A 25,241-nucleotide genomic window follows, 5' to 3' on the forward strand; every position below is an offset into this window, starting at 1 on the left:
GCAATGGTGTAGAAATATATCGACAGTATTAAAACAAATGGCATCTTACATAATTGCGGTAGAAATAAAAAAGGGATAATGCAAGCGTGATGGCGTTTATTATCGATAAACAACTTATTTAACAGGGCGTTGATGTACATGGGAAAGAAGTATTTAATTTGTATATCTATGCTTTCTTTTTTTTTTTTTAGTATACATTTAAGTATATGTTTCTCATTTACGACTTGAAATTTGGACAAAGTTAGAAATGGGCCATTCTCGAAAAGAGGTTGATTCGGATTTAAGAAATGTATACAGAATCTCACTGTTTTCTAGATAACCTAAATAATCAGGATATTTTTAACTGGTTCCAACATCTATAAAATAGACAATTTTTCTTATCACTGCTTTGCCACTGTACATTTGCTATTTGATCAGGCATGCGTAGAGTGAAAATGTGCACAGGATAAAAAGAAACGACATTTTCATTCTGCATATGTATGTGCCATTGAAATGAAGGCGGGGGGGAGGTACGTCCAGAATATTAGAATATTGTCCAGATGAATTAGGAATACGGAGATTTGATTATAGTACAAAGTAAGCACGTAATTATGAAATTCTATGAATAACATCACTTTTTTCGATTTTCCTGATACCTGCATGTAACATAATTTCTGCATTACATAAGCTATTTGACCCATTTCTATCTTTATATATCTCTTTCTTTTTAAATTTAATTCTCGATAGATAATTTTTTTTCGCATTAACTTTAATTCGACAGACACACACTTACGTCTTGTATAGTGTCCACATGCACGCGTCGCAACGAAGTTTTACGTCACGGACATCCGTGCAAAGTAAAAAAGCGAGAGTGCCCGGTGAAAGATATGCCAGGTGCATATACGCGTTTTTTTTTCGGCCTGTCCGCGTGCATATGGATTGGAAACGTTCTACGCAACGCACGTCCCGACACACGTTCAACCTCTTCGGTAATCGTTTACGCTTTCTTTTAACTAATTTTCAGTATACAAGGAGTGAAGTAGGAGGCTGGGCACCGCCCACCGAATTATCACAGTCGTCTGGTGCCGCAGCACATACGTATACGTGGTTCAGCCTTACAACCTACCTCTTAATCTAAGCGTTATCTTACGTTCATTTAGTTCTCGGATACAGTATAGCTCCGTACGAGGTAGCTCGTCGAAGCAATCATTTCTAGAGGAGTGATTACACTTTTTTTATATTAGATTGCGATTGTAAGTTATTGCTTTACTTTTACTACAAACAATCCGTTGAGAATAGCACAGATCTCTCAATGAATGTTTTTTCTTCAAGTCAGGAAACAGTGTTGATTGAGCAACACAGAGTCATGTTCCTCGTTTTTCCGTTTTATTTTTTGGTGTTCATCGTTGTTGCAGCCGAACGTTATTTACTTTAAAACAGACTGATATCGCGGCACCGTGTGCACGGGAGCTATACTGTCAGCTGTCTGCAACTGATAATATCGTTTTACTCAAGTTATATCGCATATTCAAATATTCCGCATGATTACGATGTTACAATCGACATTACGATTAGGTGATTGAGCGGAGTGTCGGGCGTACAAAAATCTATACGTTTGAGAAACGGAGGAAAAAAAAAGAAATTATATAGAGTTTGTAAGAACAGGTCGAACAAGCTACTAATGGAAGCACTTTGTCAATTGGCTATATACATCGAATCAACGTAAAAATTATAAGTACAGAGGAAATGATATTTAGCTACTTAAGGCAACCACGTCGACAGGCTCCATTATATGACACATTCCCCTCCTATGATCGAGTGACTAGTGTCAGCTTATCGCTAACTGCGATATCCGTGAGAAAAGTGACATCGACAATAACGGTAAAAGCAAAATAGAAATTAAGAACAAAATAAGAATTTCACGTTCCTGCGACTTCTGTCGATACAGCAAGATTACATCCTCCTATGGAATTGTTAACTTGGAAACAACTAATTTTACGCTACGTTACTTTACGTCAAATCTAACAAGGTAAGACGGTCTTAGCCATTCAAATCTCGATGGACGGATCGCGAGGAAATGATAGCGTCGGAGAAAGCATAAATATACACGCGTATGTGTATCAGGAAGAACGGTATGTACACGAGAATGCATCGGCGAGAACAACCAGTTCGCGAGTGGATATCGAAAGTTCGCCGGACTCGCGTAGGAGGCTCGAGATGAGCGAACTTCTGCCCGCCAAAGTAGCGCGATAAGAAAAATTTTGACTGGTAAAACGTAACGATCACATGTAGACAGCCTGTGCGTTAAACATTAATATCCCAAAATGTATTATATCGTTATCATTGGATATATCCAATTTCTTTTGTCGAAGAAAGTATTAGCTTTTCTTAACATAATTGGTAATATTTATTCTCTGCTTTGTCTGTCTCTCTTTCTCTCTGTCTCACTAACAGTTCCACATGTAATATGTACAGTATCATGTAACACGTGCAGTACACGTTCAAGGGGGACGACACTTAGAGTTTAAAAATATAATCATCATATATTTAAAGTAGTATCATCATCATTGTATTGTGGTTGTGTTGCTGCTGCTGCTGTTATATTATTGTTATTACTATTATCATTATTATATATAATTATAGTTATAATTATTATCATTTATCAATAGCGTAATAATTATTATCATTATTAGTTATATTATTATTAATTATTATTATTATCATGGAGGGACAGCGTTTCGCTATGCCACGACACTGCAGAGCTGAACAAAGACTAAACGCGGAAGTTACCACGCTCTTTAATGGCACGAAAAGTACAATTAATATTGCATGCTATGAACTATAATTCTCAATCTAATTTGGAAATTAATTAATTATCCATATCATCTTTTTACAATTTTCAATTTGCTAACAACGTTAGCAATTGCCGTTACCATTTCTCATACACTGTCCATATTGGATTGCCTTATATAAGTTGTAAATTGTAAAGCAGGTCAATTTCTCAACCTCAAAAACAGCTCACACGCATTATAATCACAAAATAAAAAATATGCGGATATTTTGTTGTGACACAAAAATGACAATTATTGTGGTAGGAGCAGTACAAGGTATTAGTAGTAATAGGTAGTAGTAATAGTACTAGTAATTTAGTAATAGTAGTAATAGCAGTAGTAGTAGTAGTAGTAATAGTAGTAGTAGTAATAATAGTAGTAGTAGCAATAGCTTTAGCGGTAGCAGGAGCGATAGTGTTAACAGTAATAATATTAATAATGATAGTAGAAATAGTAGTATAGTAATAGTAATAGCGGTAATGGAAGAAATAGCAATAGTAGTAGTAATACTATTACTAGAAGTAGCATAGTAGTAACAATAGTAGGAGTAATAGTAATAATAGTAGTCGTAATGGTAGTTAGTATCTGGGTAACAGTATTAATCGCAACAATAGCAGTAATAACATAGTATTGCCGGCAAAGCTAGCAGAAAAAAATTTGACTTTGTCCATTTTGTTTTATTATACGCCCAACGCATAATATAGTGTCAAAGTTATAAAACTGAGCGACAATCAATGCACCATGTCAAAAAGAATAAATTTGTATAATTCTCAGATAATGCTTAAGAATGTACATTGAATGGAAAATATGAATAATTATCATAAAAGCATCTTTCTTTTTGTGGCAAATCTTTGTTCGAGTCAAGTCGTTATAATCACGTTATATATGTATATATAAATATATAAAAAATATATATACATATAAATATATAATGTGATTGTACTTAAAACAACATATATCTTTTACATACATTACAAGTGTCATAAATAATAGTATCATCAGGGACGTACGTTTGTTACAAGTGACGTAATTAAACTAACAAAAGATCGTAGTTTCAAAGAAAGCTCAGATTTATCTCCACTTGTGCGCGAATCACTTACAAATTTGTCGTCGAAAAATAAATAACATTTCCCGTAGCGTAATGCAAACGTATAGGTATATTTTAGTTTGAGTTAGATGTACTTAAGTAAACCGCTCTTTCTAGTACCTATTCAATCTCAGTTCTCGTTTCTGAGTCCGTTAACACGTGGATAATATACGAGTCGAGATTAAAAATCTAATCAGCTGTCGTAAAAAAGCAGATCGGTCGGGTAGCTAACGAAAAATCAAAGTATCGAATAATAAGAGAGCGTGATAACCTCTATCCGCATATTCTTAACTTTCACAAGATTAATTACGTATTTGACAGTTAAAGCGATATCTATTCCCGAATACCTTAATACTGTAATGAGCAACTGGATTTGAAGGTACCGTAAAGAGGTTGACGTTTCGGTGATCGACAGAGGTCAGTGAAGATCATCCTCATCGCTATCGTTACCGTCTTTCGATCTAGCGGCACCTCCCTCACCGTCGCTAGAACCCGAGTCACTCGCCGAATCATCGGACTGCCAGCCCGCCTGTTGTTGCTGGGCCGCCTGTTGCTGCGCGGCGTGTTTCGAGCTCTTGTGACGTTTCCCCGCGCGCGACGCCACGTCCGTGCCCGCACCATCCAGCATGGGCTGCAGGATCCGTCGACGAGCGTTGATAAACCAATTGTTCACTTGCAACAGCGTCAAATTCGTCTGGCTGGCAATTTGACGCTTCTCATCCTCGGTTGGATACGGATGCTGCGACAGATGGGCGTTAGATACAAATGAACAAACGTATCGCGAATGATGGTTTTGTCGACATTGTTACTCACTACTAAATGCTGAAAGAGCCACGTTCGCATAATGCCAGTTGCGTGTTTGGGTAAGACACCCCGCTTCTGACGTCCCTTTCTAGCGCTACCGTGATTACTCCTATGATTCCCAGCGTGATTCGAGGCCGCGTTGCTGGCACCCTCCTCCTCGTCTTCGCTCGCCGCGGGAGAAGGCGAGCCTGCAACTGTAATGTCTAAACACGATCGACGTGATCCATTACACTCGTGATCCTCAATGCGATACAGCATAACGGTGTAATTTGCGCGTTGAGAGATAGCAACGGCAACGAGTCGTTACTATTTCTCAGCGCTGGCGCGCGCACGCGGAAGGAAACACATTATATTCCTAACCGAAATACTTTTGATTGTTAGATCTCCCAATATCCGCGTATTCCGCGTTTTCTCGCTCTCGCAAGGCGAGTAGTCCCCAGTATCCGGCTTCTTCCAGGTATATCCTGTTGGAGATGGTCCGCAGATACTCGCTACTGTCATCTATAAACGGAATTTTAGCGGGAGATCCGTCATGCGCAAAATACAACTGCTGCTCCAGGAGGAGAGGAGCAAGAAGAGTTAGAGTTTCGACGAGAGAGGAGAATATCTCGACCGATCAACCGATCCTGATTCCTAAATGGGTCAACGCAACTTGCGATCGGCGTGAACGATCGAAAAGAATCAACTTTGGTGCGCCGCGCAGTTCAAACTCACCTTGGCCGAGATACATGTCGTTAACCGGGGCGCATGGATGCGCCCCGATCTGCGAGAGAGGCGTACTTCCGTGCACCGTGGACGGTGAGAGCGGATCGTCATGGTCCTGGCTAGTGGATTTGCCCGAGCGCTGGACGGCGGAAGACGGTCGGACCGACGACAGTTGGTCGTGATTAACGCTCTCTTCTCGCACGTGCAAATTCGCGCCGTCGTTTTCCGCCACGGCGACGTCCCCTCGGCTCACTCTGAATCCGTTAGCTCCCGACTCAACATCATTGCCTGTAGATGACAGCACCTGGCAAATATATGTCTCAACTAGCCGTCAGAGAGCAGGGATGGGAAATTCAGAAATATCTCAAGAGATGTACGCGTACGCTCGTACGCGGTGATACGTAACAATATATATTACTGCCTCAATCAAATCGACAGCGATTCACGATCGCCGACGTGCAAACGGCAACGACAACGGCGTCGCGGGACTCTTCGCGTACATCCCTTCTACTACGGGAATATCTACGTTGGTAAGGGGATAGAGACCGGGCAGACCGGGGAGCCTAGCTTCATCGCGGCATATCGGGCAAACGTCTAACCTGCAGCGGACTGCTGCCGTTGCTCCCGCTCGACGGGCCCATGTCGTGCCCGTGGTGGCTGTAGTCGCTGCGTAACAGGTTCTCGCTCTGCATCTTGCCCTTCAGACACGTGATGTACCTGTTGCAGAAATCCTTGCACAGCTCCTGCACCTTCTCCAGCTCCAGAAGGTGAATACGCAGCACCTGTATCGCCTTGATCATCTGCAAGAAACGCGTCCCCGTGGAAACGCCTTTAAACGTTCAGCCGATCGTCATCTCTCGCCACCTCTCACGCTCATTTGTTCCCGATCTCGACTCAGGGCCGGAGCACGAAACAAAGGTACAGACAAATAGGAACAAGGAATAACGCAAGCAATAGATTTTCAACCTATCGGAAGCCGTGTATCAATGCCATAGACTGAGCATTCTCTTTGAAGAGTTTCCGGCAAGATCTGAAGGACAAAAGATATGCTTGCACACAGTGCCGCTTTCCTTTTCCAATTGTGACAATTAGAAAAGGAAAGCGGCACTGCAAGCAGATCTTCCGTCCTTCAGATCTAGCCGGGAGCTCTCTAACGGTAATGTTTAGTTTTGTATATATGATCAATGCATTCTGTTCCTGTTCCCTGTACTTTTGTATTGTGTTCCGGCCCTCACAACCGCGCGTGCGGGGAACGACAGGAAAGGGAGACGAGCGGGAGTTTCGGTGAGGTGTTTCGATCTTACCAAACCGTCAATCTCGGGGTCATTGATCAGAAAGGGCTTTCGGTCTCTTTCTTGGTGCTGGACGAAAGCCTGTATATCCATGTTGAAGCTTTCGGACGTGGAGTTGTCCGAGCTCTGGGTCGCCTGTTCGCATCTTTCGAAGAGTAACGCCAGTAGCGGGAAAAGCGGATGTTTGTACACGGCCCTCTTGTCCGCCTCGAACTGGGCCTGATCCTGATGAGTCGTATAGTCGGCGACCCCGCTCGCAGGGTCCTGGTCGTATCCGGGGGTCACCATCGCTAGCGCAACGGCGGTATTACCCTCTTGCATCCTGTCACAGACAACATCGCCGGAATCGTCATACTCTACGATCCCTTTAATCGATCCCTTAGATCGATCGCACCTTAAAACGGAGCCCTCTTACCTATCATTCCCCCTTGGCGATCCTCATTTTCGTCTGGATCCTCCGCGACTCGGTTCCCTCTGCGCCTCGGGTCCGACCACTCGTTTAACCCGCTGGTCAAATCCCGTTTAACCGGAGGATGCTTTGGAAAAAGGCAAAATCGCGATAAGACTGACTTTGTTTACGACGCTCCGTTTAATTCCTAATTATCGGTCGCTAAAAACGGTCGCTCCGCGGAAATTCGTGAGGCATAAGGCGAGAGAACGCGCGAGAAAGTGAAAAATCGATAAAGAGAAAAAAAAAGAGAAAAAGAGAGAAGAGAAAGAAAAACGTCGCGTCCCGCCGCGCCGCGCGAACAATCGAACGATGCGGCACCGCATTTAAATGTCATCATTAGACAGCATCGGCGCCATCGGCGCCCAGGGCTCCCATCGATTTCGGAACGCGGCGTGTGTCTTTCCCGACGCGGGTTAAATAGCGCCAGCGAAAGAAAAAAAAAGACGAAAATGACAGTTCGGAGAAACGCGCGCGGGTGAGAAATCGTCCCGTTGGGGGACTCCAGCCAGCTTCCGCAAAACTGGCGGCGAGCGGCGAGGTACAAGGGGCAAAGTCGCGGCCACGAGGTCGTCTTACGTAAGGAAAAATGTTTTTTCTCTCTCTCTCTCTCCCCGAGCGAGATCACCGCGCGTCTCCGCACTCGTCCCGTCTCGAGAGATTCCGAGAGAGGCGGCCGTCGGAGCCAGGAGCGAATCTCATCGCGGAGAGACGACGGGACGGAGGGTCCGCGATTTTTCCCTCGGCACGTGGATCCGCCGCTCCGAAAACGGCAGAGGCACCGGCCCACTGTTTACTGCCCGTCGATCATCGGCCGCGAGCCTAACCTGCGCGACTCGCGCGACGAGAGGGCACGTTGCCGCGCAGATAAGCGGCCGCAGTTAAAACACGCCCTGCGAACGTTACACTTTACAAACGGGAGGCGGACCGCGCCTCCGCCTCCTCCACCTCCACCTCTCCTTCCCCTCTTCCACCTCGCGCTTCTTTTCCCGGCCTGTCATTGCTCGTTCGATAAAGTCGAAGGGTGATCGCCGCCGCGCGCCCTCCGGAGAAGGCCGTGTCGCGATTAGGGACGAGACACGCGGCGACAGCGTCGTCGTCGCGCTCTCTTTTCTCTCTCTCTCTCTCTCTCTCTCTCTCTTTCTCTCTCGTTTTCTCGCCCCTCGAAAGATCGTAGTGATCGCACGAGCGGCCGAAATATTATGAGTCTGTTTTCTATTGCTGAACCGGCTGCCACTAGTTCGGAGTTAATCTTTTTTTTACTCCACATTCAGGCAATAGAAAACAGACCCTATTATATCAGCTGATCGTCTCGCAACGGTATATCGAAAAAAATGCGCTGTTCCATATCTCGCGTCTCCGGGCGCCTCCAAACTCTCGCAAAGTATTCCGGGATCAGCGTCGTCTCGTCGGTCTCGTAGATGACGCTTGTTTACGTCGAACGCTTTTCTCCCCCACCCTCCCGCCCCGAGAAACGAAGCTGCGCGCTTCCGCGAAGGATCCGCGAGGCGGCCCACCTTTTTCGTACAAAAATGTCGGACGGCGAGCGAGCCGAAGGGCGATGATTATCGGCGATTGTCGAAATCCACTGTCGGATTCGGAGCGCGTTCTCGCCGGGAGCGATCTGATCTGATCCATGATTTGCAGCTCCTCGGCTCCGCGTGTTGCGTCGCGCAACGTGAAATCCGACGACCGAGAATCCGCGCATCTTCCGCGCGAACACGGAAAACACGCGCGGGCGACATTCGCGACGACGCTGATCCGCGAGGACGCGCGATCGAGAGCTCGAAGGACGAGGATAAACGATCGCGACGACGATGGTTGTCGACGTCGCCCGTCGAGGCGTCCACGAGGACGCCGCCGATCCTCGCGACGAGCCCCGATCTCGTGTCCCGTCGAGAAAAATGGGCGTTTACGGCCGCGCCGCTTTGGAAACGGACTCTGGCCGAACCTAACCTCGCCGCCGCCGTCGCGTGGAAGACGCGGAAGCGAACGCCGAGCGAACGAATCGACACGACCGTCCTGACCGCGAACCGATCGCGAGAACACGCAGATCGGTTCGGTCCTTACCGTGAGACTCTCGTAGCGTCGATCCACTATAGAAGCGGCGCGCTGCACCTCCGCGCGCGGCCCTCGCCCGTTTTGTTTTTCACGCGACTACGCGGCGCGATTGAACGGATTGAACCGTCATACTCGTCATAGTCGTCCGGAGCCCCGACAGGCCACAACAGGCATCGACGGGACGGGGGAGGAGCCCCGTGTTTCGCTCCGTGCACGTGCCCGGGGGAGAAGAATGCACGTACGCACGCACGCACGCACGTACGCACGCACGCATGCACGCGCACTTGATCGCTCGCGATCCCGGAGAGAGATCGACCGAAAAAATCGTCCGGTGTCCGACGTGCACCGGTGTCCGATCCTGCGCGCGTAGCGCCGGTGACTCACGACTCACGCCGCTGCTCGCGAGTACCGTTCACCGCACGTTCACGTAGACGATAAATCCCGGTAGCCGGACATTTTTTCGCACAAACGCCACTACTCCGTTCACCCCGTCCACTCCTTTCCACTTTCCACTGGCAGTCCCGTCTTTTGTGACGTCACCGATTCAATACTTTTCGCGAAGGTTTCTCGCCGCGGCGGCGCCGTCGAGGTATGCCGACTGCCCGTCGGATGGCGCCACGTAATTCGTTTTTTTTTTTTTTTTTACTTCTTTGCACTTCTTACACCGTTTTGCACGTTTCTGCACTTTCGACTTTTCGTCCCTTCTAATTTTAAATTGTCATCATCGGATCAATACCTCTTTACGACTATACGTTTACATGGCGGCTTGTAATCCGGTTTAAACTTATTTCGCCTGACACTCGGGTCCAGATTGTATTATAGTTCCGTACGATCTCAGTGCGGATAAAATATAACTAATTGCGGATAGAAATCAACGAAACGAACGTAAAAATGGTCGAACCACCAATCACGAGGGTACTACCAATTCCGCATTGCGCAATACGTTCCGTACACCATGGGATCGCACCATTTCAAAAATCTTAAAAGTCTAGTTATTCTGTAGCACTCATCTTCACGCGCGCGCGCGATCGCTGCGTTATTCACGTCTAATTATGGCTGCGTTCGGGAAGCGCGCTATTAGCGCTATTGCATCATTCTATCTTTATCGCTCATCAGGCGTAAAACAAGGATAAAATAAGCAAATAGCACTAATAGCGTCTTCCCGAACGCACCCTATAAAGCCCCTTGCACAATATGCTAGGCAATAGGCAATAGGAACAGGGAATAGAATTCAGAAATCATGTATATAAATGCAGAATAAACAGTGACAAGTGACACAGGCAATAGACACAGAGTTTCCGTCACGTTGGAAATTCTGTGCCTATTGCCTGTTGCCAACCAATCATAGCATTCGAATTTTTTAGGTTGTAATTAACGATTTTTTGGTTATTTCCTGTTCCTATTGCCCGTTGCCTAGTATTGTGCAAGGGGCTTATAACGCTCGCTGCACCCAACATTTAAATATATGCGCACTTCTACGAAACATTTAAGTAACTAATAAATTATGAAATTAACATTTTATTAATTCTAACCATCTAAATTTTTTTTAACAACTTGTTTATCGATCGATGACGCGGCAGAAAATAAATTTAAATTTCTTTCGCTCCACCACATTTTAGACGATCCCGGCTGATCCCGGCGGTCGCTAATGAATAATTTTCCGATCGCCCCAGGTTTCGCCGTGCGACCGCAGATGTCGCTACTTTGGCTATCGAGGCGGCGCGGCGTGTCGCGCTCTCGATAACGATCGATCGCGCTCGGCCCCGCGTTTCAAACTGACTCTCTGATTCCGACCGGCGATTAGCTATGATAGCGTATGATAGCGTAACGTAACGTAACGTGGATCAACGTACAAGAAACGTATCGGTTACGGCGTTATATACGTCAATATACGTTTCTTGATCTACGTTATATACGGTTACCATACGAAAGTTTTGTGCGGAGGCTCTAATACTAACTCGGACAGCCACTTGAAAAAATTCACGCTTCAACACACGATATCTTCTCCTAAGTACAATGACACGCTGCGCATTTCGCGCAGCAAAATTCTCTATATTCGATTTCGTGAGATTTCTCACAATGCTCGCGGGTGAGACGCTAAAACACGTCGCCTGCGAAATATCGCGATTTGAATTCGAAATTACGTCTCGAGATCGAATCGGCTCATGGTTTAGAGCGGGATTATCATCAGCTAACGCCGCGTTTCTCGGCGCTTCTCCAGCTCGTCTCGAGCGATGAGTAATTAGACGAGCGATGTTATCTTATCGCGCTTACACCTTGTTATCGTATACGCGAAGCGTCAGATACGGTCGGATATATTCAATTTCAGTCGACACCGCGAGGAAGCTCAGAAAGTCGTGAGCTTCTACGCGTCAGGATGGACCTCCGACTGTCGGTGCCCCTGCTCGCGGTAATCCTTCTCGCGAGGTGCGAGAGCCGGGAAACGCCGGAAAACGCGACGACTGTAGTTCCGAGTGCGATTAAAGCGGACAACGCGACGTCGGGACCCGAGAGTATATGTGCCGTGTGCTCTTGTACAGGTAGTGTCGCAATTCAATATACTATCTGGCTCGATCGAAGGCGAGCGAACGCTTGATAATATGCGCGCTCGCGGTACCGGCAAAGTTTTCTCTTCGTATCACAGAAATTCACGGGACGCTCAATATAGTTAATATCCATTTCCAATATATATGTTAATCTATAATCTCGGGTTATAAACTCTTCATCCTTTTCTAGCTCGAAGAATAACTTTAATCTCGACTTAATTTTACTCTTTATCTTTATTTTTCATAATTATTAGAACTGGAGGAAGATAGAAAAGTAAATTGAGCTAATTCTAAAACTAAAATGTCTAATGTTCATTTCTACCAATGTAGATAAACTTTAATCTCGGTTTAACATTATTTTTTATTTTTTTTAAGGTAAGAAGTAAGTTAAATCGAGAATTAATCTACATTGATAAAAATGGACATTATTATATAGACATTTCAGTTTTAAAATTAGCTTAACTTACTTTCTATCCTCCTCCAGTTCTAAGAATTATTTAAAAAAATAAAAAGTAAAGTTAAACTATGGGTGAGATTAAAGCTAATCTGCATCGATATAGACATGAGAGAGTAACGCACTCCATTTTTAGATAGTTACGTAGACTGCAGCAATCGCAGCTTGGAGACGCACTTCGAGAAGGAGCAATGGTCGAACGTGACGGCGAAGGTAATCTCGTTCGAGCATAATCGCCTGGTGCACGTCACGCCCTTCCCGCGGATAGTCGTCGGGAAACTGATCCTGCGAAAGAACCGTATCGTGAAAATCGACTATCGCGCCTTCAAGGAGCTCGTTAATCTCACCGAATTGGACCTGAGTCATAACCAGCTCACGTCGGAACAGCTGCAGCCGCACGTCTTTGAGGTAATCGGAACGATATCTTCGCGCTAGTTAACGCGCGTTAGGCCGATCAAAAGGCGGAGCAAACGTGGCTCGCCTCCAATTCATGATTCATCGATCGACGAGAGAGATTTTGACGCTCCGCGATTCCGGACACTTAATATCCTTTCTCATTTCGACTGTAGCCACACACGGCCGCGTATTTAGAATTTAAAAGACATTACTGTCATCTAAATTTTCATATTAACAAATATACATTAGTTCCCTTTGTCTTTAGATAGATAACTATATATGTACTCCGTCCAACGAGAGATCGTGGCTGATCAAACATAATAAACGATAGGGCACAGAGCCGCAACAAGGTGTACGCGTTAAATTATTTTTATTTTTAATAAATATTGTCCAACACTATATATTGAAAGTAAAAATAATTTAACGCGCACATCTTGTTGCGGCTCTGTGCCCTATCGTTATTTATGTTTGATCAACCATGATTTCTCGTTGGATGAAGTATAGAAACTTCGTATACTTATAGATAATAGATAGCACGTATCTCGATATGTATTTGAATAACTTTTTAGGTGTTATCACATCTTTCATTTGTTACCGCTACAGTTCGGTGATAAAAATTATTATAAGTTCAAGCTAGTATAATTTTATACGAAGCTCGTAAAACTATAACTTCCTCGAAATATTTCATCAAGTGAATTTACTGACCAAAAGTAAGAAAAGAAGTATAAAAAGTTATTGCGCACAAATTTCATTGTGTACAATAACTTCGCAATGCAAATTATTATACATAATAGCAATAAAAGTGACGCATAAAGTCCTTAACTGTTTTCAAAATGTCAAAATGTTTTTATGAATCGCTCATTCGTCATAAAATTTGTATAAAGGTACAAATATATTTTTGTAGCCGTTAAAATAGTTTATTGGATATGAAAGGATTCATTGTGTGTGTGTGTGTGTGTGTGTGTGTGTGTGTGTGTAGAACTCTATCGCTTGGAGATACATAATCGATCAACATTTCGGCGAAACTGTCCTGATTTTATTCCAACCGAAAATTACCGTCGCGCATTGATCGTTTGTTCGGCTCGCGAGCGATAGAAAATAACAAGAGAGGGATAAGCTAAAAAAGTTATCTCTCTTCGTTCAACTTGTACAGATAAAGCGAATTCGCGGAAAAATTTATTTCGCAGAGTGCCGAATTCCCAGCATTCTCGCTTTGAATTCGATGATTTTTTTTAGAATTGATACGGCAGTGAAACGTTTCATGATGATAAGATTACCGATTGATGAGCCTTATGTGGCTCATGACTACGCTATCCTTGCGTCGCGGTAAAATATTTAACTCTCTTCTCAGATAAATCGTTTATGTTCATTTGTACTAACGCAGACTTTAATCTTGATTTATTACTTTTTATCTTTTTCTAGTTCTAAGAATTAGATAAAAATATAAAGTAATTTAAATCACTTAAGGTTAATCTGTATTGATGAAAATAGACATTACTCGTTCACACTCTGTTTAGAACTTTCGCTTCCTCGTTTATAAAGAAATTTTGCGATTTTTATTCCGCTTAAATTGATTACCACATTCTGTTTTCTGTTACCATTTTTACCTTATCGTTTCAGGGAAGGTTCTCGCCAGAAGCGTACGAGCCGCTGAACCTGAAAATCTTGGATCTTAGTGGTAACGTACTCCACTGGTTACATCAGAGCATATTTGAGCATCTTGCCGACCTTAAGGTGCTAAAGCTGGCGGAAAATCCCTTTGGCGTATTCGACTATCGTACATCCATAGCGATCAGCAGCGTGTCGTACTTGGAAGAGTTGGACATCAGTTATTGCCAGCTGAGAGAACTGCCGAACGTTCAGTTCCACAATGCCAAGTAAGAAACAGAGAAATATATGCGACGATTACAGTTTTGATGCGGTTACATTTACGTCGCCCGAGATCTTTCCGTTGCTCTTCCGTAGGCATTTGAAGAAGCTGAACCTGACCGGCAATCAGCTCACAGTTCCGCCCAGGGCCTTACAGGAAGCCAAGACCTTGGAGTACCTTAGCTTGGATGGTAATTTGATACGCATTATCAATCTCGCGAACGCCTTTCCCAAACTGACAAAACTGAAGGAGCTCAGTATGCGCGAGATGCCGAATCTGACAGAGATTGGATTCGGCGGGTTGTCGGCGTTGACCAGCCTGGAGAGTCTCCAGTTGCAAAATTGCAAGAAATTACAGCGCATCGATGAGTACGCGATAGCGTCCAAGGTACGTCGGACATACGACAGCCGACGATATAAATGCATCGTCGACAACGGTTATAATTTATTGCGTTACTGTTTCGTAGACCGCCGAGGGCACGATATGGCCGCCGTTGAAAAAGTTGAACGTGGCGTCCAACGCTCTCCGGTATCTGCCGATGTTGCTCATCGGAAGATGGGACAAGCTCGACGAATTGCGCCTGACGAACAACCAGTGGAGCTGCGATTGCCGTAATCAATATCTGGTAAGTTCCGACAATCGGGGGACGCGCAAGCTGTTGGGGGAGGAAAAAAATGAGTGAAGAGGCTCGGATCTCGCTCGTCGCGATCGAATCGAATACGACGATAATTAACGGATTATCTCTCGCAGATCGGGAACGTGTTGCCGGAATACGGCGAGGCGCTAATGGGCGAGGAGGCCAAGGAGCTCATCTGTTCCGCACCGCCGGAACACGAGGGAGAGAAGCTCACGTCTTTGGCTGACCGACATCTACGCTGCTTGGATTTGTGGAACGCGAGACCGGAAAGAGATGCCGCGATCCTCGTGGGAGTGCTAATCGGTCTACTCGTCGCGATCCCGATCGGCATGGCGTTCTTCGTCTTCTGGCGACGCGGCTTCTTCTTCTGCGGATCGCAAGGTCCTGCCACCTTCTCCCGTGCCTTCTATAAACGCGCGTCCAACGACGATGACATTTAACAACATATGTGTATATATATTATTTTTAACGCAGTTGCACCTCTTTGCTACTTAACTCTTGCTTCTTTTAACATTAAGCAGACATCAAGAAACAACGAGGTACAAAGAGATAGTGTTTAGATTGCAACAGGATCCGCAATATCGAATGACGCATCGAATACATCTAGTCTAAGCTTCATCAAATATGTACGGCGTATCTTTTATACGTTTTGTTAAGATATCGTAAAGCGCAATGCGCTATATCGTCGCGTGAGCGAGTTAGGTGTACATTTCTCCTGTTCGAAAAAGCGCTTCATGTAAAGCGCAGCCAGCCCGTCGCGCTTTGGGCTGTACGACACGTATCACAATAAACACAAAACTTGAAAATTAATGCGTGCCTCCCGTTGCTCTCGCGTTGTCTAACGAGTCCCCGGAGGATTCACGAGTCTCGGCGAAGGACGTTCTCGAGCCGCGGCCGAAACCCCGGACGATGGATTTTCGGCTTTACAGGCAGAGCCGCGCGGAGGGCTCTCTCTCTCTCTCTCTCTCTCTCTCTCTCTCTCTCTCTCTCTCTTTCTCTCTCAGCGCAAATGCGTGGAGGGTGCGAGGTGAGGCGAGAGTTACGCGACGCCGAGCGACGCCGGGCGACGCGGGCGGACGCACACGGACGGATGGACACGCGCCGGTAACGCAATTACCGCGACGTTAATTTACTCAATAATCGCAGAAGCAACCCCGTCTAAATGTCGGCACGCGTCCCTCGACCCTAATCATAGCCGGCCGTCGTCACGCCAGCAGAGTACGAAGAGAGATCATCGGAGATACACGAAAAGCCGTCGAGAGATTAACGTTAAGACGGTTAAAGTGCAAGATTCTTCTTATCTCCTCCTCTTTTCTTCGCTCTTTTCTTTTCTTTTCCTCTTTCTTTTTTTAACACTAGAATAACCAACCCCGTTATATGAGGAATTTCAAATTTCTTGTTTTAAATTACAAAAATGATTAAGGTGTTTTTGTTGGAATTTATATCGACTTTTGTCAACATAAAAAAAATTATTATTATATATGCTAATTTATTCTCTACCACTCTAATTTTGAAGTTCCGTATAAAACGTTTACATATATCATAATAATATTACAGGTGTCTAGTGTTGAGACGTTTACGCTGCCCTCAACACGGAAAAAGCGCGCATCGCGCTTATCCCAACCGAATGACGATTTCCGAAGGACGCGTCGGTATCGCGCCTTTCCGTCGAATTTATGCTTTCAGAGACCTCGTACTTTGTTTATTGCTCGGGTATGGAGATATGATGTAGTCATCTCGTCAAGCGCCGCACACGCTCGTACCGCGCCATTTGGAAAGCGCCCCCGTATACACGATCCGCTAAGTAATTTAATCCCGCGTTTCCGCCCGTCCTCTCTCGTCCAAGATTCAATACCGATACGGCGCGGCGCGAGGCGGGGTATTCGCGCATCGTACGAGGAACCTGATTACGTATGGGATGCAGGGGAGCGCGACGAATCGAGATCGAGACGATGCTGCGCGTAAAGAAGATGATCGTTTCGGTTGTCCCGAGGGGGGAGTACCGAGGGGTAAGGGGAGGAACACTTTCGAAAGTAGAGCCTTATCTACGAGACTGGGGAGAATTGGTTTTCAATAAATACTCGCAACCGGGAATCGTCGCGCGTCGCGCACGTATAACGGACGGCTACGCCGCGAAGGGGATGGCTGAGCGCGAGGGTTTTCGTGACGTACTCTTACATATAGATGCTTGCACTTCGCATTATTATCTACGTGTGAGAGCGCGACAGAATGGAGAGGAATCGCGAATACAGAAAGATCCATCCCTCCCGTTCCTCCTCCTCCTCCTCCTCCATCGTCGCCGCCACCGCCACTGCCGCCTCCTCGTACGCCGTTGAATTCACGAGTACCCGAGCGCGGTGTCCATGGAAACAAGTGGCCGAGTCCCGCCCCCGGGACCTTCGCGGAGCCAACCCGGGCGACGGCGAGCGTCGCGACGCCGGCCAATGCGGGCGCCAGGCCCTCGGATTCAAGCGTCACCCTTCCACGGAGATACGGGGGCCGCCGCGGTACGCTAACTAGCGGGAGGGGCTGCCGATGATCGCGTCGCGGGGGGTTGAATCGCCCTGAATCGTGCCGCGCTCACCTATACGCGCCCTAAACGACGACGAACAACTCGGTGAACGACGGCGAAAGACAGTGAGCGACAGACGGCGTCTCGCACGGATTCGTATATACTCGATTCGTGGCAGGATCCGCGACGATCAATCACGATTCCGTCGGGGGATGAACTCGCGAGACGTACGACGTCCGATTAGCTGAGCCAAGTCTCAGGGTCAAGTGGTCGCCGATCCGCGGAAGAGAAAAGTGACCGGTTTCGAGAGTGAGCCCCGCGAGATTACCGCCTTCGTGCGGTGTCGGACCCCCGTTGTAAACACGCGCGCACGCGGACGCGGATCGAGAGATCCCCTTGGCGCGAAGAACGGGGCACGGCGAGGATCTCGCGACCTTGTCGTCGCGCCAGGGCGCCCGGGCGAGGATGTAACCTGCGGGGCATGCCCCGCGTCGTAGCCGCAACGCAGTGTTAAACGAGGAAAGATGCAGTCGACCTGCCAGCAGCAACAAGCTCAGCCAGGCCAGAACGGGACTTCCGCCAGCAGGACGTCGTTCCTCATCGAAGATATCCTTAGCCGCGGCACCGTCACCCCGCACGTCCACCACCATCAGCTGCACCATCAGCACCTGACGCCGACCTCCGGCCACGGGCAGCACCACCAGTACCAGCAGTTCGCCAGTCTGCTCCCCGGTTATCCCACGGCACCGCCCGCCGCGGCAGCCTTCTTCCTGGGACCGCTATTCGGTAGCGCTGGCATGGGAGTCGGCGTGGTACCGGGGGTCGGGGAATTGGCCGCTCTCAAGCATTGCCGACGACGGAAGGCCCGGACCGTGAGTATATCCTCGATCTTTCCCTCCTCCGGTGCTTTCCATCTGCATCCGGAGTGGAAATCGAGAAGCCGCGTCCAACTTGTAAATGTTATGGATCGAACACTGTTAAATTCGTGGTGTCAAATTATACCCAATCTGTAGATCGCCGCACTGTTCCCACTCAATATATCGTATAATTTAACTAAATCAATGGAATTAAAATAATACTGTTTTGTGTTAAAATAATATATTTCGACGCACATGGTAGTTGAAAATAACAAAATGCTATTTAACTCAAGGTATTGGTTTAAATATGTCATCCTTTGATATTTAATTAATAGTGAATAGTCGACTCCAAATCGACGATCGTTGGAGCCGGAGCAAAACGCAAATCGGGATCAAGTCGAATTCGCGTGCAATTATTTACAATTTTATAGCAACAAGGCGTATCTGTGATATGCGTTCGTTGCTAAATGAACGATCATCAGGTCGTTCACCTCTCTCGCTTCTCGCCATTCTAGTTGCACATTCGCTCTCTTTTAGCTATTTATATATGTATTTTTTTTCCCTCCATTTATCTCTCTCGCGACTGTAGGAGACAAGAGTTTGCTTCCTTACGGCTTCAGGTATTCAGCGATCAGCAGCTGGCAGGTTTGGAAGCGAGGTTCGAGGTGCAGAGATACCTGAGCACGCCCGAGAGGGTAGAGCTGGCGGCGGCGTTACACCTGTCCGAGACGCAAGTGAAAACGTGGTTCCAGAATCGACGGATGAAGCACAAGAAGCAGCTGAGGAAGCTGAACACGAGCGGCAGCGGCAATTCCAATTCGGGCCAGCAATCGATATCGGTTACGTCGCCCGCTGGTGAGTCGTGTCTATTTCATTTCGGACGATTGTTCGCCTCGACGGAAGGAAAAATGTATAAATCGGCTCCGTTGCGCGGTGCGATATGTCGCGAGGGTGGTTACACGAAAGCGAGTAGAGCAGCTCTATAGATGCGTTTACGTCGCGCAATTGAACGATATCGTTTGAAAGACATCGCGATCTACGGTATCTACGGAATTTCGCGTCGAGTAGTCTCCGCAACGCATAACTTAATTACCAAATTAAATGCGCGTATCGACTTTTCAATAAACAGCTGCGAGCAGTATTCCCGCACCGCGAGTTAATTAACTTGGATTAATGGGTAATGATGCCGTGTCCTAGATAAGCGCCAACTCATGAATGGCCGCGCGTCGCTACGATAAAAAATAATACGCGCGTGCACGTATACATATAGTCGCTCGTTTACGCGCCGGATCCCGAAAGCTGAATCCGGAAGCTGGATCCTGGGGGAGAGGCGTGTAATCTCTTCGAACGGAGTACCGCGTAAGCGTCATAACGGCGCGCGTATTCGGTTTAATTATATAGTAATAGACAGCTACGAATGTGCGGATACGTAATCAAAATGCTAAACAAATACACCGGCACGACGAACGGATCCGGGATTAATCGGTCCATAGTTATCGGTTAATATCTGACCGGAGCGGAGAGCGGAGGAGGCGCGGGATGGCGCGTTATAACGTCGGTTGTCGCGCGCGCGTTAAATACTTCCCTGTTGTCACGCTAATGGGCGATATCTGTATAATGCAACCAAAATACCGCTGACAATAAATTACGCAAGTTCGGCGTAACTAGCCAGACCGTAACCGTGGTTACGTTGCGAGGAACTATAATCATTAACGGTATCTGCGTATAATGGTTGCATTTCGTCGTAGATATACATATTACCATAATCGCTCGCCGTTGACGTTGCATTTATAAATGTACGTTATATCAATTTCCTAGAGGAAAGCTCGTCGCAGTGGTGTCGTTGTTCCGAGCAATTTATGTTTTACTTTCCGTTTTCAATAACGCGATGCGCTGTGCATTAATTGTTTAAAAGAAAATTCGCCACGGTAGTGTCGTTACTTCGAGCGATTTATATTATAAAGATATTCTTTTTCAATAACGTCTTACAATTGTTTAAAATGTTTAAAAGAAAATTTGCCGCGATGGTATCGTTACCTCGAACGACTTATGTATTATTTTTTGTTTTTAATAACGATGGGCCTTACAATTGTGTAAAAGAATATTTGCCGCGGTAGTGTCGTTACCTCGAGCAATTTATGCATTATTATTTGTTTTCAAAAACGTGATGCACCTTATAATTGTTTAAAGGAAAATTCGCCGCGGTAATATCATTATATACTTCGAGCAATTTATACATATTTGCTGTTTTCGATAATGTAGCGCGCGTTACATTAATTTCCTAAAAGAAATTTTGCTGCGATAGTGTCGTTGTCTCGACTAATTTATTTTCCATTTTCGATAATTAATTAATTTATATACCTATTATTTTCCATTTTTGATAACGTGCATGGCGTGCGTTACATTAATTTCCTAGAAAAAAATTTGCTGCGATGGTGTTGTTACCTCCAACGATTTACGTGTTATTTTCGCAGTTTTCAATAACGTAATGTTCAATAACGTGTCGTAGGAGAGACCGGAGCTAGTTGGTACATGGAACAAGTTGGTATACGATAAATATTGTAAAAGTGACAAAAGATAAAGCGAGAAGCACAAACTCCTGCAAAGCGCATAATGCATAACGCATAAGAAATGAGAGTCCCCAATCAGAGTCCTTCATTTCTATCTCCACGATGGAAGTGAAGGACTCTGATTAGTTCATTCCCTTATGCATTATGCATTATGCATTATGTGTTACGCAAAAGTCTATGCTCCCCGCTTTACACTACATAAAAAATATAGTATTTCCACAAAAACATTGCAATAATATTTCAATTAGTTATTTCAGGCTGAGTAGCGTATTTTCACAAACAGAAAAAAAAATATTTTTTTAGTTTTATATAGCCGAAAGCAAAAAATACATAAAAAGTGACATATTAAATTGTATTTATTATTGTATTAAGTTGTATTTATAAATTTGGTCATTATATATCTATAACTGTTTCTTTAAAATCTTTACTTTAAATCACTTTTTCCAGTTACGTTAATGTCTTAAAATATTTTTTTGCTTAAGCAATAATTAAAATATCTAAATATGACAGGTCAGAGCTGGTTGTGACGGGGTAGGTTGTTACAGCTTTCTACTTATAATTTTGACCAACTCCGTCGATATAACGCATAACCTCGGCGCAACAGATAATTTAATCTTATGTAAGATTTCACCGTTAACGTCTCTTATTACGTAGTCAGTTAACACAGAACATCAGTTACATTATATCTACATTATAATTTTGCACCCAACAAAGTAAATGTAATATAACATATGTAATTGTTACATGTTGTTATTACTCTTTATTAAATATATTATTATTTAAAAACTGGATCTTTCACAACTCTTAATCCAGTACTGTAACAATTTACTCTACATATGGGGCTTGTTACAAATGTAGTCGCCTTATAATTTTCATTGGTGCCATAAAATTATTATAATTATTAATTATACTATTCGGTTAAAAAATTATTTTTGTGTTGTATATGTATGCGATTATTGAAAAATTCTTTTGTGGCTTGTATTCCACTTATTAGTCACATGTAAACCATTTAAAAAGACGTATCAACTAGCCCCGGTCTCCCCTACATTAATTGCCTAAAGAAAATTTGCCGCAATAGTGTCGTTGCCTCGAGTGATTTATATATTATTTTTCAATAACGTGTGTTGCGCGCATTATATTAATATCTTCTAAAAGAAAATTCGCAGCGGCGCGGCGGTGTCGTTGTCTTGAGTGATTTATGTGGTTATTTTTCATTTCGATAACGTAATGCACCGTACTAATTGTCTAAAAGAAACTTTACCGCGGTAGTGTCGTTTTCTCAAGCAATTTATATATTATTTTCCTTTTTCAGTAACGTGACGTGCATTATATTAATTTTCTAAAAGAGAATTCTTCGCGGTGATATCGTTGCCTCAATTAAGCGATTTACGTGTCATTTTCCGTTTTTCTTTCAATAACGTGATGCGCCATACATTGTCTAAAAGAAAATTTGCCGCGGTAGTATAATCATTACCTCAAGCGATTTACATATTATTTTCCGTTTTCAATAACGTGGCATTATATTAATTTCGGAGAAGAAAATTACCGCGGCGCGGTGGTGTCATTGCCTCGAGCGATTTATGTGTTATTTTTCGTTTTCGATAACACACGTGATGCGTTATATTAATTTCCTAAAAAAAAAAGTTCGTCGCGGTGGTATATCGTTGCCTCAAGGAATTTACGTGTCATTTTCCGTTTTTCTTTTAATAACGTGATGCGCCATACATTGTCTAAATAAAAATTTGTCGCGGTAATATAGTAACCTCAAGCGATTTACATATCATTTTCCGTTTTCAATAACGTGGCATTATATTAATTTCCTAGAAGAAAATTCACTGCGGTGGTGTCATTGCCTCGAGCGATTTACGTGTTATTTTTCGTATAGAGTACTCATTAATTAATTTCCTAGAAGAAAATTTGCTGCGATGATGTTGCCTCGAGTGATTTATATATAATACATGTTATTTTCCGTTTTCGATAATTTGGCACGAGTTTTTCCTGACGGATGCGCTCGTTAAGCCACCCCGGGATTCACGGCGTACGAATATAAAAGCGATTATTTAACGAGACGACGGGAGACATTTCGAGAGCGATTTAAATAGTTTAGTTCATGGCGTTCGCATCCCATATACTGGCATATACCAAAGTTGTTCGTCTCGGTAGACAAGATGGCTTCGTTCGGTAGGAAGGGCTAACCGAGTTACATAGACGTCTCCTTGGTAGCAACCAAGAAGGAGGTATCAGGAGGAGGGTGAGTAGGGTGGAGGGCATACAGAAGACGCGACCGCCTCGGCGTCTTTAGACTCGAGGCGAGCTACGTAAGGAACTCCGGCGGGGAGATTCGTTCCGTCCTTCGATGCCTCTCTTTCGCCGTCCTGTTCCGACTCCCGTTTACCCCTGTCTCTCTCTCTCTCTCTTTCTCTCTCTCTCTTTCTCTCTCTCTCCCTTCCCCCCTCTCTCTCTCTCTCTCTCTTGGAGAGAGAATTGCTCAATTACCTGTTAAGTGCTCGGTCAGACCTATATTCTCGATTGTGCTCACCGCTGAGGGCTATCGTAGGCCGTAGAAGCGCGTGCCGCGAATCCGACTTTTATTCAAATGTCACCACAATCGAGAGACAATATTAGAACCGGGAAACTGTCTTTGCTCGAGCGGAAAGTCGTGGAAGTATTAGCGTTGAGAAACCGATTGACCGATAAAAATATCTCGTCGCAACAACGTTGTTTCGCTTGCAGACATGAGAAATCGGAAATTCGCTCGGATATCGCTCCGGACAGTTTTATCCGGAAATTCCCAACTAAAAGTACTAATCGACGATTGTTTGCTGATGTTGACAGAACGTCCCGTCGACTTTTCGCTGAGCGGCGGGCGCGAGTCGCGCGCGAGCAGTGACGCGCCCGCGGACTCCGACGACGAGGACGACGACGAGATCGACGTGCTGGGCGACGAGACGCCGTCGCCGACCCCGACGCCGACGGCGACGCCGACCCCGACGACACCGACGCCGGCGCCGACGCCTACGCCGGCCCCGACGACGCCGACCTTGACGTCGACGTCGACGGTCCCGACCCCGACGTCGGCGCGAAGCGGCACCCTGCCGACACCTCTGTCGAGACGCGGCACGCCGCCGAGGATTCTTCATCCGACGATTCATCCGCATCCACATCCGCATCCGCATCCGCACTCGCATCCGCACTCGCATCCGCACTCACACCCGCATCCGCACACGGTCGGCCTGCACCATCAGCCGCAGCACGTCCAGCATTCCGCCCAACGCCAGCATCGCTGAGACGCGCCACGACGAGGGCGGGTGTCGCACCGCTCATCTCTTACCAGGATTACGGCAACCACCACGCGTAGAAAAGAACGGGATATAATCTCTTCGTCGGTGGTACCGGAAGGGGTTCCGGATGCACCCAAAAAGTTCACCTAGGCTAAAGAGCTCGGCGCGTATAACGGAGAACACTGAATTCGGTAGAGAGATCGTCCCCGCCCCGGAGGGATCGAGAGGAGAGAAGCCAACGTCTTTTCGTGTGTCTTTAAAGCAGTATTTACGTGTCACTGAAATAATTAATGCTGTTCAACGCGGAACGGTATTCGTCGCCGGAGCGTCGCTGGATTTTTCCCGCTTGCGTAACATAATTAAAAGGAAAAAAAAGCCAAAGAAATGAAGTTTTGCTGGTTCCGAAATCTCTACTTTTTATAGCGAAATACGGTAAATAAATATACGGTATTTGGTCTGTTGTTACTTTTTATAGTCAAGTGTGTAAAAATAGGCCGTGTGGTTTTCGTTGAGGAATTAAACTGTCATGCTCTGACGTGAATGACGTGATGTGTACACTTGTTTCTCCTCGATTTGTCTTTTCCCAAACAATTTTCCGAAATTTTTAATATACGTAATATATATCTTTGAGGGGAGAAGGAGAGAAACAGCGATTTTTATATACCGGAAGAACGCAGACGCGTTGTCATATGACACCAATGTTTTACGGACCGCGCACGGCGTGCACCGACATTGACATTTAATTGCGTCGCGGGTCGTGGCGGACGACAATCGAGTCTCTTTACGCGATCGTTTCGTTAATGGTCGGCGCGACATTTCGGTGTGTGCCTACGGTCCGAAGACATTTTCGCGAAAATTAACGAGGCGTCGAATCGGTACGACGGGAGGGAAACTCAACTAATGAAGCTCGC

At 45.5% G+C, this 25,241-nt stretch overlaps 3 protein-coding genes across 6 annotated transcripts; 2 read left to right on the forward strand and 1 right to left on the reverse strand.

Annotated features, from left to right (window-relative positions):
* Positions 1-79: 79 nt before the first annotated feature.
* LOC143901966 (homeobox protein PKNOX2) lies at positions 80-9,787 on the reverse strand. Of its 4 annotated transcripts, none has more exons than XM_077414631.1 (8): positions 9,217-9,787; positions 7,114-7,234; positions 6,711-7,020; positions 6,006-6,206; positions 5,416-5,710; positions 5,062-5,202; positions 4,711-4,904; positions 80-4,636 (listed from the first exon to the last, which is right to left on the reverse strand). In XM_077414631.1, the coding sequence occupies exons 3-8, from the start codon at positions 7,017-7,019 to the stop codon at positions 4,316-4,318; spliced, it is 1,461 nt and encodes a 486-aa protein (XP_077270757.1). In that variant the 5' UTR covers position 7,020; positions 7,114-7,234; positions 9,217-9,787; the 3' UTR covers positions 80-4,315. The 4 variants fall into 4 exon arrangements, with proteins under 4 accessions (XP_077270757.1, XP_077270759.1, XP_077270758.1 ...); XM_077414633.1 differs by lacking the exon at positions 9,217-9,787 and adding an exon at positions 7,974-8,195; XM_077414632.1 differs by lacking the exon at positions 9,217-9,787 and adding an exon at positions 7,726-7,946.
* A 1,722-nt stretch (positions 9,788-11,509) lies between these two features.
* Positions 11,510-15,920, forward strand: LOC143901965 (tsukushi). Its single transcript, XM_077414630.1, has 6 exons — positions 11,510-11,747; positions 12,344-12,615; positions 14,224-14,480; positions 14,569-14,860; positions 14,940-15,098; positions 15,224-15,920. The coding sequence occupies exons 1-6, from the start codon at positions 11,585-11,587 to the stop codon at positions 15,548-15,550; spliced, it is 1,470 nt and encodes a 489-aa protein (XP_077270756.1). The 5' UTR covers positions 11,510-11,584; the 3' UTR covers positions 15,551-15,920.
* A 1,664-nt stretch (positions 15,921-17,584) lies between these two features.
* Bsh (brain-specific homeobox) lies at positions 17,585-25,041 on the forward strand. Its single transcript, XM_077414659.1, has 3 exons — positions 17,585-18,494; positions 19,100-19,334; positions 23,885-25,041. Exons 1-3 carry the CDS (start codon positions 18,147-18,149, stop codon positions 24,334-24,336), a joined length of 1,035 nt encoding a protein of 344 aa, XP_077270785.1. The 5' UTR covers positions 17,585-18,146; the 3' UTR covers positions 24,337-25,041.
* The last annotated feature ends 200 nt before the right edge of the window (positions 25,042-25,241 follow it).

Source organism: Temnothorax americanus, unplaced genomic scaffold (genome assembly GCF_048541705.1).
Source record: "Temnothorax americanus isolate GAGA-0224 unplaced genomic scaffold, ASM4854170v1 Scaffold37, whole genome shotgun sequence".
Classification (NCBI taxonomy): domain Eukaryota; kingdom Metazoa; phylum Arthropoda; class Insecta; order Hymenoptera; family Formicidae; genus Temnothorax; species Temnothorax americanus.